This window comes from Haliotis asinina, chromosome 8 (assembly GCF_037392515.1).
Source record: "Haliotis asinina isolate JCU_RB_2024 chromosome 8, JCU_Hal_asi_v2, whole genome shotgun sequence".
Taxonomy (NCBI): domain Eukaryota; kingdom Metazoa; phylum Mollusca; class Gastropoda; order Lepetellida; family Haliotidae; genus Haliotis; species Haliotis asinina.
In genome coordinates, this window is record NC_090287.1 from 60728719 (window position 1) to 60742056 (window position 13338).

At 41.6% G+C, this 13338-nt stretch overlaps 1 protein-coding gene across 5 annotated transcripts in view; it reads left to right on the plus strand.

Annotated features, from left to right (window-relative positions):
* LOC137294094 (uncharacterized) overlaps positions 1-13338 on the plus strand; it is a 25645-nt gene continuing 12307 nt past the window's right edge. The window contains exons 1-13 of one of the 5 annotated variants that reach the window (XM_067825043.1): positions 15-375; positions 1183-1236; positions 1566-1796; positions 2074-2127; positions 2799-3032; positions 3422-3475; positions 3776-4009; positions 4229-4282; positions 4505-4741; positions 5169-5288; positions 5418-5507; positions 6209-6237; positions 6375-6468. In XM_067825043.1, coding sequence (XP_067681144.1) covers positions 190-375; positions 1183-1236; positions 1566-1796; positions 2074-2127; positions 2799-3032; positions 3422-3475; positions 3776-4009; positions 4229-4282; positions 4505-4741; positions 5169-5288; positions 5418-5507 — 1548 coding nt within the window. In that variant the 5' untranslated portion in view covers positions 15-189 and the 3' untranslated portion in view covers positions 6209-6237; positions 6375-6468. Of the gene's footprint in view, positions 376-1182; positions 1237-1565; positions 1797-2073; positions 2128-2798; positions 3033-3421; positions 3476-3775; positions 4010-4228; positions 4283-4504; positions 4742-5168; positions 5289-5417; positions 5625-5717; positions 6238-6374; positions 6469-13338 lie in introns of those variants that run through there. The other 4 variants (XR_010957505.1, XM_067825045.1, XM_067825042.1 and 1 more) reach the window with 4 other exon arrangements.

Genomic DNA, 13338 nt, shown 5'->3' on the forward strand with positions numbered 1-13338 from the left:
AAACAACAGGACACACAACCGGAAAAGGTTGCTGTTGACCTCAGACGCCATGAGTCAGCTGACAGTGTCGACAACAATCAACATGCACTCATAACCAACACTGGGGCAGCTGGACGAGGTGCGGATTTCACGTATATATACAGAAGTCGTTTCAGTTGGGATTCGAGTTGAACTTTACTTCCACAAAGAATGAACATACTGGCTCTGGTCCTAGTGGTGTTACCACTAGCCGCGAGTCTACTCGTCGGCGGTCCCAAAACTGTCGACGTGAACAGAGACGACGTTCAGCAGATGGCCAGCTTCGCCCTTACCCAGCTAAACACACTCCTCGGATCGGAGAATACTCTGGTGTCTGTCGTTCAAGCTAAAACTCAAGTAGGTGTCAATATGCCTTTCTAAAAACCTGCAAATAATTCGGGATCATAGCTTACCTGCCCATAGACCCATGGCATTTTTGAACGCGTACATTTGACTGCAGCAAAATGTGGCTGATAGTCTAGCAGTTAAAGCATTTTCTCGTCACTCCTAATTCCTTGGTTTGATTCTTCACAACTGTAGTGCGTGAACCCATTTGAATGTAGCCACCCGTGAGATTGTGACAATACCTATTCAAGCCTTTGTCTTTAATTAGTTGTGACACGACCACGATATTAGTCATAAATGAGTCGGTTGCCAGTATTCAAAGCTTGTCGTCAGCCTCACAGTATGTCAATAGGCAATGTTAGCGTGGATCATAGTTCTAGACTCAACTGATTTCAAACCAACGTGATAAAACGGCAGTAAGGCCACCTAAAAAGAATTTCTTCTTTCTCATTACCACCCGACCTATTTTTTTCACTGGTAAATGTGTGTGTCTAAAACCAAGAGACTTCCGAAATCCGTCATAGCTTCCGTCATTCCAAGTTTTTAACATTGTATAGAAATCAGAAAGAACTATCAAAAACAAAAACTAAAATCCGCCATACCCACCCAAGGAGAGGTGATGAGAAACAACAATAACATTTTATGTGCCTTAAATAAAATTCCCTTTATCAATGTGATCAATGTGACCGCTATCTGTAATGCCCCTGATTAATGGTCTTGTATTGCCTTCCAAAGAAGATCATTGAACCCCATAAACTGATGACTGGCCTCCTTCTTCTTATACGACTTCAATACTACCTTAACTCCTCTGCCCGACAGGTTGTCTCTGGAATCAACTACATTCTGACTCTCAGGATACAGAGTGGACAGGAGGTGAGTGCTCGTCAGGTCTTTACTTTCACTGAAACAAGTCCTCATCTATTAAAACCTTCCATGTTAACAGCACACGATATGATTCTAGCACTCAGTTCCTAGCAGTTGCGATCTTAATCCATAAGACGCTGAAATGCAACACGTCATCCCATGAAATTATGGTGATCCATTCTCAGCAGCCATTGTTTCCAAACAATCCCCATTTCAGATGGTGTTGATATGAAAAATGTGACTGGTGCTGTGGTGAACTCTAAGCTGGATCCACCACACGTGGATCATGTGTGAATTTCCTTATTTGAAATCACCTCTGCGTGATCGGGATGTTACAGACCCAGATCTGCACTGTCACCGTCTGGTCCCGTGTCTGGCTCAACGACAAACAAGTTACCCAACATACATGTACTTCACGGGCCAAGCGCGACGTCCCTATTGGTGCTCCGAAATCAGTCGATGTCAACAGTACTGAGGTCCAAAATATGGCCTCCTTTGCTGTGACTTCACTGAATGGATTACAGGGGACTCAAAACAGTTTGGACCAAGTCATCTCAGCCAAGATCCAGGTATGTCGTCCAGCTGTGCGATATAATTTGTTATAGCTTGGGAATTTACCGTATGCCAAATTCTAATTGATAACTTGAGGTCTCTCTTGGTTTCGGGCTAAATTCTTTCATTCAAGGAAAATACATAACATCCTTTGATTAAAACATTATGTAAAGTGTCTATTTTTGTGTGTTATATCGACTAAACTGATCGATCACAAGTTTTTGTGATGTTTTTATTTTCATTTTGTAAGGGTTCTGTCAGTTTTCTGTTACATCTCATGGTCTGAGTCTTTAGGTGGTTGCTGGCATCAACTACATCTTGAAGATCCGCGTGAGAGAAGGAAGTGAGGTATGTTTCATCAGTATTTCCCTATAGCTTTATACTACCCCAGTTCACTCTTGTTTATGGAAGACTCTATGAGCAGCGAGTGCCCCAGCCCCATCATCCTGGACGTGTAACGCACGACTGTGTCCATTATGTGTTCCATTATGTGTCCTGGTCGTGTTACAGAAAAAACATATACTCTTCAAAACAAGTAGGGGATCTTCATTTGTTTTTATTTACGATTAAAAATATTTAGGAGATTTATCGGGGTCAATCAATGTTGATATGATATTATTGACTATTTTGAGAGTGCATTACGATTTGTACTTCCTTACAACCATTGATATTTGGAATGTAGTCGCTTTTGAAAGATGATTGGTGTATTGCATGTAGTTTGTATGTATACGATTTTCGTTTTAAAACAAACACAAACACTAAGAAATGTGTGATGCAAGATGAGTGTCAAACTTAATGTTCTAAGTGATTTCTAAACCTTCTTGAACAAACGTCAAAATCAAGAATGGGACCCCATGCACGTGTATGAGGCTATTGTGTTGTGCACGTGCCTATCATACGTTGTGTTTAGGGGTGGTAATATAGGGAAATGGTGGTGCGTTCATAAGATGTCTTTCCTTGAAATTGAAGGTTCATTATGCCCTACCTTTTTGAAAGTATATATGTGTCTTTGTTTGCAGACTCAAATCTGTGATGTTACAATCAGTCACCAAGCCTGGACCTCTACGACCGAAATGACCCAACACAGCTGCAGCAGGGTGTCCAAGCGGAACATCTTGATACCAGGCGGTGTGACTAACGTGGACATCAACAGCACTGAAGTCAGAGAAATGGTCGAGTTTGCCCTGGGCGAGATCAACGGACTGCAGGGTGCCCAGAACACTATGGAAGAAGTAATCTCAGCTAAAGCTCAGGTAAGACTAGTGTTTTGCTCGGTTACATGGCATAGATAACGTCCATTGTATGGATTAAACAAAGTTAATGAGAGCTCGTGTTAGTATTACCTGTGATGCAGTCAGCTAAAGAATCTTGGTCAGAGTAATGTTTTATTCTGTTAAACATGATTGGACAAAATTCACCTCCAGACCAAAGTTCACGTGCACCAGAATCACAATCCAACCAGTGCTATATCTGAGCCACGTATTGTCATAGGGATCCAGGTCTTTACACATGCTATTTCCGAAATCAGAAGTACTGCAGGCTCGAGGCCTCGAACTCTTCAATACACTCAATGAACAATACAGACATTCCCAACTGAGGATCCATGTTAACCCTTCTACTCGGAGTTCTTCAAACGTTTCAGGTTGTTTCGGGAATGAACTACATGTTGACCTTACGTCTGAGAGAAGGGTACAGGGTGAGTCACATTTATTAACAGTTTAAATGTGTCAAAAACATTTTACAGCTGCATGTCTCGGAGTGATGTACTCTATGTAGATCCATACAAATTTGTGCATTTGCTTTAGGCATTCTCACTAGTGAAAATGTACACCTGTCACGTTTCCTGAGCAACGTAAACATAAATCAATGCTCTTAATTTGGAATGGTATACGTAGTTCCAAGCATTATGAGAGGTAAAACTTCAATGCAACACCTGTGAGTTATATCTGTATAGTACACCTGTCACTTGATCATTAAGTCACCTGTCTACCTTCAGACCCAGATCTGTTATGTGAAGATCTGGTCTCAGCCCTGGCTCCACAGGAAGGAAATGACAGAGCACAGCTGTAGCCAGGTGACCAAGCGTGCTAGGGGACTTCTCGGGGGTCCCACCGGTGTGGATGTCAACAGCGCAGAGATTCAGGAAGTGGCCAACTTTGCTCTTACGGAGATCAACGGAATTCAAGGGACACAGAACTCTCTGGTCAAAGTTGTCAACGCCAGAAAACAGGTACGGACGTTTCTGTTAATGCGTTTCTTGAATCCAGTCAAAGAACTATTTATAGAGATTTTGGTTTATCAGTTAGAAGGACAGGATATGTGAACGACAACATTCATGTTCACGTGTAACGTGTCTTTGCGTGTGGACGTACACGCATCGTATGTTATCATTGTGACTATTTCTTGGGTTCACACAATCTTTAAGTTTCTGAAAACGTTTTTCTTTCAGGTCGTCTCAGGTATTAACTACATCCTTACCTTGAGCCTTCAAAATGGAGATAAGGTGAGATTTGTTTTAACTTGAACACCTGCCGGTATACTATGAAGCAGCGATTCAGTATTGCTCCGGAATCTGTCTTATTTACTATACGTGGTATAAACTCTGTTTCTTTGTCAGGCCTCAACTCACCCATAGGGCCCTTGTTCTAACTGATGTAATATGTATGAAGCTGCACTCACTCTCACACTCACATACTTACTGACTATTTGTGCTGTACACCCTCAGGCCCAGCTGTGTGAAGTGACGGTCTGGTACCAGTCCTGGACCAACACGAAGCAAGTGACAGACCACCACTGCTCCCCTGTAAGCAAACGAAGTGCCCCTCTCCTGGGAGGTGTGGAGCCCGCCCATCTCTCCGCGCCAATGCAGCAAGCTGTGTCATTTGCGGAGGACGCTTTGAACGGGAAGATGGACAGTACGTTCAGGATGGTGACGGAGAAAGTGGACCACGTCACCCAACAGGTTCGTCCCTTATTGCTGAACACAATCACAGACAAGGTCATCACTCTTTTAACCCTTTTAACAAAACTGTTTTTCATTTGGAGTGTGTTAATGTACTGCTGCTGTCCACATATCTAGAAACGTAACACAAAACAAACTCATCACAAACATCGTATACATCCACAGATGCCCCTCGCAGATGGTATTCATTTCAAAAGCCATGGAATGGAAACTGTCCACTACTTGATGGTACAAGTCTTCTCCATTATCACCCATCATGTCTCCCTTGATAAGGTTGTAGTTTAGATAACGTTTTTTCTGTTGGAATACAAGAGAGGCTGAAACATCGCCAATGAAACACCGTTTGTAGAATACTGCTATAGTCTAGACACGATGTACATCGTAATAGTGTTGTTTAGTTGTTGACGATCATGCTGACTGTGTACAGGTTGTTGCTGGCATGAAGTACTCATTTGACCTTCACCTAGTGACATCCTCTTGCATGAACAACCCCGACGGCAACGGCAAAGGAATTAGTGATTGTCCCGCCAGCAACAGCACGCCACAGGTAATCTTGGATGAGGCCAATGTTCTTCAGAGACAAAGAATCGCAGAAAATAAAATACCATTTCTCATTGTTTTGTTTGTTACTTGTTATTCGTCATGGTGCTGTAGGTCTTTTGTTTCTTTGCTGCAGCATATGACGTGCAGGGTGTCGGTCCTGTACCAGGCATGGAGTGACCCTAACTTTCAGCTGCTCTCTGACACGTGTGGACAACTCGTCTAGGTATGCAATTTTCTTCACAACAGTTTCTTTGTTTTCTTTGCATTTTTAAAACATATTCTCTTCAGTAAATCAGGTTACCCTCTGCTGTGATTTTGCACTGATCATTTCTAAACCTAGGTTTTGAAGTACACGTTTTGAAACCTCACATCAGGTTAACTTTCGAGCATTTCATAACTTAAGTTTTACAATTGTTATTTAATCTGATGTGAGGTTTTGAAATGCCCATTATTAATGATTGATACCGCTTTTATTTGCAGTATTGATCGTAAAATATCACATTATTGGCCTGCAGTTGTTTCGAACCTGCAACATTTCGCCCTCCAGCTTAGGAAAATTCTTCCTCGGCGGGTTTACAATTGCTGCCCAAATCTCAGAGTCGTGTTTTATCCTTTACGTGGTGCTTTACAAGGTGCCAATTATTCACGTCTTCATAGTCCATTAGTCGAGGCCGTTACAACAATAGTTCAACTGAAGCCTTAAAAGGTGCCGTCATGATTCTAAATTGTCACCGAACACTAACCCCGCTCACCGTTTGCCAAGGCAAAAGTCCTGCCGAGCAGCGGAGGTACTTACAACAACGACTGCATATTCCTTTCCTTTGACGTTTAGTTTTGTTTTCGGTCTAAGTATTCGACCTAGGTCGACATTAATTGTCTGAATGTGTGTATTGCTTCGTGTTTCTGGTGATAATCTGTTTTCAGATGAACACTCCTGAAACACAGTTATTCAGGTGAGAAGTTCTGAACACATGTTTGATGAAAATATGTTATGTCGTATCATTATCGTACCTTGTATATCATTATCACAACATTCAGAACACTTTCTGAACGCATACGTTTGTGCATATCGCGTGTTGTTCTGTTTCAGATGGCCTCTTGTCAATCCACGGCTAAATATGTCAACGTACATCCTTGTCAAAAGAATTACTGTATTCTTGTCAAAATACAGTGTTGTTATTTTATATTGTTTATGTTTTTGTTTAGAAATAAACATTTTGCATTAAATACAGCTTGATTGTAGGTAGCTGTGTTCAAGCACAGATACGTAAGATAGTTTGGTAAATGCTTCAGGTCTTTCAAAGTAATCCATCCTCAACGTTCAAACGTTTCACTAAATTTCCCCAGCGCTGGGGGGAAAACTGGTCTCAACAGCTGTCCGAAGTGAATAGGTTCGCTTGAAACGGTATGCATTCCCAGAGTCTGAGATCGTGAGCAGTAGTCTAATCTTGGTTGTGTACACAAACAAGTAGATATTCTACTCGTTACGTAAACAAACTTGTTGATTGTGGTAAGCAGTCTCTGTCCCAGAGAAAGCTCAGTGTCTGGTTTATTCACACGTATATGTCTGTCTGCCTGTCTGCTAAAGACAACATGCAGTACACAGCTTCAATCATTGACCACGTGCAATTTGAACTTAACACTATCAGACTATACGACATAAAGAAAATAAATTGATTTATGACTCGTGCACCCGAGGCCCGTCTCTGCCATATTATGTAATTAGGCAAAAGCCTGTCAGTTTCAAATCCTGCTTTGTACTAGGACGAATGACAGATTCCAGCCACGCAGTACTTTACCATCTCTACTGAGATGATTTTTGGTTGGAGCGAACGCAAATTCAGAGAACATGTATTTTCAAAACCTAACATCTCTATATACATTCTCCATGGATAACGACTTCGTTTAGTGTATATGATTTTGTTTGACAATAGTATATGAATCCATACTGAAACGACGCATCAACTACACAATAAAAGAAGTTGTTATCCATAAAGAATCTTACTTTCTTGTGACTCGCCATACTTCTAAAATGCCCATCAAACAGATCATCTTTCTGTACACACAATGAACCCTCAGCATATCAGCAAATGAAACAGCCAATCGGAAGCCGTCGTTACACTTGAGTGCGTATCCACCCGGTATGACTGGGTTCGGTCTCCCGAGGGCTTCGTTTCGGGGGAAGTAAGCCCAAGTACAAAATATTGCACTTTTGAATCGCGATTGTACGCTTAAAATTTTGTTTATTTGGGTTTTTTTTTGTTGCATGTGACCTTTAAAAATAGGTTATATAATGTACAAGATGAATCTCGCCAATTATTTCAGTTCTTCAATCACTACACTGGCTTCCTACAGAAGCCACACTGAAATTCAAAGTTCTGTGCCTGACGTACAAGTGCTACCATGGATTGACACCATCATACTTATCCTGTCTACTCAATCACCGCCAGTCCCAACGTTCACTGCGCTCAGATAATCTTCACCATTTGTCTATTCCTCTATTCTGTCAAGGTGCAAGGTCTTCCTTTCGGTCATTTTCTATGAGCACATGTGCATGACAAGTGATCACAGTTTACCTACCTGTGTACTGTACAGTCTGTTGGAATGTTCTCGAAATGTTTGCGACTTAGGTCAAGGTTATGTACTGAAAATAGCTGTATCAAACCAAGCAGTGTGAAAATTCTTTTCATTGTTTCAATAGCTTATGCTCGTCAATTACATTTAAGTAATCCTTAGTAAGGAAGTTCTGCAGGCGTGAACTGGAGCCAGTCTCTGATCAGGTTCAGTCTCAGACAAGCTTCACCCAAGCACCCAAAGCTGGCCTTCCACACAGACTTCCTCGGATGGATCCATGGACTATCAGTGGAATGTCATGATTCTGTCAAAGGCTTTTGTGATGCCCTGCCGGCTCGTCTCCCAAAGCATCATCTGCCTGAACAAACAAAATCCAATTGCGTTGACACACACACGTGTGTGTGTGTGTGTGTGTGTGTGTGTGTGTGTGTGTGTCTGTGTGTGTCTGTGTGTGTGTGTGTGTGTGTGTGTGTGTGTGTGTGTGTGTGTGTGTGTGTGTGTGTGTCTGTCTGTCTGTCTGCCTGCCAAAGGCAGAGCAAAAGGAACAAACTCACTCGGGATGTCGATACAGACCTGTAAAAAGGTAGCAGACATGTCAGCACAAAGTGGGTCAGAATATCTATTTTTCATGAGAGGGAAGGTGAAAGTGGATAATGGCCTTCCAAACTTCCCACCCAACAATATAGAATTAATGAAACAGTAAAGACTTTCATCCTATTTATACCACAAAATGATTATTATCGATTCCTTGTCCCAGAGAGTAGATGTTTTTAACTTTTATTAACGTTTAAAAATATACACAAGGTATAACTGACTTTAGGCTTTGACAACTTAAGAAATTGTGGTTCTATTCCGTGGTGTGACGAAATGTCAGAAATTATGAGATTTTTCATAATTAGCCTGTTATATTTAATTTTTTTGAAGTAGTCACATTCTTTGAATAAAACTAAGCAAAGGAAAATTGAAAACTTAAGTCTTTAATTGTTTTTCATAATGAGAGAATGCAGACGGAAATGAGAACATGGATATGCTGCTTATCAAATCTAAAGTAGCCTCATTTGTGTGGATCCTCGGACACTAAAGAAACATTGGTCGTTATCTGTCTTGTCACATGGAAGCTGTCTAAACCGGCTGTCATCCTGGCCGAAGAGACAATCCGGTTTAGACAGCATGTCGGATTGAAGAGCTGACACTCCTACCTTGTTTAAAAACACCGTGTGAAGTGCATTTCCTTCAGTTATAATATACCCTCAAAAATACCCAGTGGGGATATCGGTGCAGAATAGATCCCTGTTAACAGTTATGACTGCCGTATGCGGCTGTTGTGATTGGGTTAGAGGTCCGTGGTTTCATCGTGACGTGTGAGTGTTGACATTGTACCCCGACTGACAGAAGCGTTATTAAAAAAACAGTTCACTTGTTTGTCTGGTGTGGACTTCATTGAGTACCATAAATGGAACATGAAATGTGCACATGTGAATTATGCTAACAGATCTTGAAGGAGTTGCTTTGGCACTACTCATTATATCTAACTGGAATGATGCATACAAATTTACCAATAGATTTACTGGCTAGTACGTTATCCCCGGGTACCAGTTCTCGTCAACATCTGGCTTTTGTGATGTGGTGAAATTCTACGGAAGTATAAGTCTGCTCAAGCGCTACAGCCAAGTGTTGGCGGACAACTGGTACCCGGCGACAACTGGTCATACCAAATATGAAAACAACGTAGGCAACTGTTCTTAACTTATTATATTTTGTACGCACGTACGTACATAGGTACGGACGGACGGACGGACGAACGGAGCCTAATACTATATCCCCCGCTTCGCGCTAAACGTGCGGCGGGGTATAACAAACTGCACAACCTACTGTGTGTTTCCCGGGTGGCATCAATATGGCGTGTTTGGGATGTGAAATATGACGAGGCCCTGATAATATGATCATAATGTTTCATGTAGTCACTGTTAGTCTCTTTGTAACTGTTATTCTAACAGACCTAGTAGTAATATTTCCTGGATCGCAGTCATACGGAGCAGGGAAATTGTGGCGTTACCCATTCAAAGCAAACAATAAAGCAACGAACAGTCCTTAAGTGAGCGAGTCTGGGATTAATCGCACTTTTTAATGAAATACGTGTTTACTGAAGTGTAATTTATCTTAGTGCAGGCTACGTATATGTACGATATAACGGGGACATGGGCGTTGAATCTGTTATATCTCGACGTGCCAACAAGGATGAAATCCCTAATATAGGGGCTATTTCATCGGTGGATAGAGATAGGACTAGCAGACGTCAACTATTTCCAAAAAACAATTAGTCTAATATTAAAAAGCGATATAGCGAGAACGTGGGTGTTGATTCGTTATATCACGACGTGCCAGCTTGTAAGAAGGATGAAATCCCTAATAACGTGGATATTTCATCGGCGGATAGAGATAGGACCAGCAGACGTCAACTTTTTCCAAAAAACAATTAGTCTAATATTAAAAAAAGATATAGCGAGAACGTGGGTGTTGAATCGTTATATCACGACGTGCCAGCTTGTAAGAAGGATGAAATCCTTATTATTAACCACGTGGAAATTCGTAAAGGGGTTTCATAACAAACTGTTATGACACACATTATTTCACTTGGGACATAAACTTGATATGAAGGGGGAAGCTCGTTTCATATCCCATGAATATGGTGGATATTTCATCGGTGGATAGAGATAGGACCCGCAGACGTCAACTTTTTCCAAAAACTAACAAGTCTACTATCATTTAAAGTCTACCCAAAGCGTAAATATATCAAGCTCAGAAGTTTGTTTTAGGGAGACCGATTTGCATGGACTCTTCCGTTTGTTTCACCCAAAACTGTCAAATAAAAACACCGCCTATTTACAAGAGATACACACCCTTTCTCAGCAGAGACTACAACAGAGAAATGGCGTCATGCTATACACACACTTGACCTTTCCTCTAATAAACAAGGAAGAAACAGCTTATTTACAGCTAATTCAAAAGTAAGCACATCGCATGTCCATGCAGAGTAGTTGATTTTGTTGGTAACGGAAGATAACAAAGCTAAACGTGTTATAAAAGAAGTGAGTATGTTTACTTGTACGCCGCACTCAGCAATATTCCAACTATATGGCGGAGGCCTGTAAATTATCGAATCTGGACCCGACAATCCAGTGATCAACAACATGAGCATCGATCTACGCAATAATTGGGAACCGATGATATGTGTCATCCAACTCAGTGAGTCTGACCACCCGATCCCGTTAGTCCCCTCTTACCACAAGCACAGTCGCCTTTTATGGCAAGCATGGGTTTCTGAAGGCCTGTTCTGCCCCGGATTTCACGGGTCGTTATATAAGAAGTGACACACAGTAGGCTCTTGGTTTTCTTCTGCAAGAAGGACGTTTCAAAAACGAAGTTGTTAAAGCGTTCGCCAGGGTTCGTTCGTCAAATGGGCACTAGTATGTGTAATGGCAAGTTCTGGTGTCCCCCGCCCTGATATTGATGGAAAAAACGGCGTAAAACCATTCTCACTCACTACTCCACTAGACATGAGTCAGTGGAGAGATATGTAGATGCTTAGACAGGACAATGGTATTGCAACGTTAATAACAGACGGCCATAATAGCTGGGATAACATCCTGATGTAACGTAGACACGTCACGTTCATAAACAAGCCTGGAGCAAGGTTATACTCATCACGTACGTGATGTTTTCTGTATGCTCACTCGTTGTATACTACGATGACATTTGCGCCTAAATTAAAGCTACCAAACCATCTCCACAACCAAACGAAATCTCAACAAAAGCAGTGTCCACTGTGCGATTCCGACTACACCATCAATATGTGTTTACGGTCATTATGCAACAGTGATGACCAGAAATGGGCTTCACACATTCTACCCATGTGCGGCATTGAACCTGGGTCTTTAGCGTGACAAGCGAACGCTTCCCTACCACATCGCCCTGCCAAAAAGAGAAATAAACCAAAAACCTTAACGGCGTGATATATACACTAACAAACGATTGATGTGATGCGGATGATTTGGGACAGCTGTAAAACAGGAACAGCTAAGAAATGGTACTCTACATCGTGTGCATCATTATGGTGATGCCGATGGGAATTTTAATTTCCTTTTCAATACACGAACACATAACACCAAGCAACCGTTCCTCAAGCGATCTTAGTTGTACGGAGATCGTAAGCCCGTAACAGTATGGGACTTATGATCACGTCAGTTTGTGAAGGACAATGAATTAAATATATTGCATTATTTCAATATACTATAGATCGTACCACAAATGACACCGGGAAATTTAACATGACATGATGATCGATTTTCGGAAGGCAAATAATGTTTGGGTCAGACTTACCGTAATGTATATATGATTGAATACTTACGAAATTATTAATGCTTTATTAGAAATGCACCGAATATTAACACTTAATGAGTCCATATATTTCTCGTCAAGTAGCACATATAAATGGCGTAATTCAGATATAATCTATGCTGACATTTCACCAGGCAAGTACAAAATATTACGTGCACACTAAACAACAGGACGCATAACATGAAGAGGTTGTTGCTGACCTCAGACGCCACGAGTCAACTGACAGCCGACAAGAATCAACATGCACACATAACCAACCCTGATTGACGAGTCCTGACAGTTAGACGAGGGACGGATTTCACGTATACATACAGAAGTCATATCAGTCGGGATCAGAGCTGCACTTTACTTCCACAAAGAATGAACATACTAGCTTTGGTCCTAGTGGTGTTCCCACTAGCCGCGAGTCAAATCATCGGAGGCCCCACCCCTGTCGACGTGAACAGAGACGACGTTCAGCAGATGGCCAACTTCACCCTTAGCGAGATCAACAAACGCTCCAGATCACAGTACACTCTGTTGTCTGTTGTGGAAGCTAAAACTAAAGTAGGTGTCAATATGCCTTTCTAAAGCCTTGCAAATAATTCGGAATCATAGCTCACCTGCCCATAGACCCATTTTTGAACGTGTACATTTGACTGCAGCAAAATGTGGCTGATAGTCTAGCAGTTAAAGCATTTTCTCGTCACTCCTAATTCCTTGATTTGATTCTTCACTACTGCACAGTGCGTGAGCCCATTTGAATGTAACCGCCCGTGATATTACGACAATATTGGTAAAAGCGTTCCTGTTCAAACCTTTATCTTTAATAAGTTGTGAACCACGACATTAGTCATGAAAGAGTAGGTTGCCTGTCATCGAAGTTTGTCGTCAGTCTGACAGTACGTCAACAGACCACGGTAGCGTGGATCGTAGTTCCAAACTCGACTGATTTCAAGCCGACGTGATAAAGCGTCAGTAAGGCCACATAAAGTAATTACACCTTTCTCATTACCGCCCCACTTACATAACATTTTTGATTAAATGTTATTTTTTATACTTACCTGGTAGAAAGCCAACATTGCCCACTTGAGTGGCACTTA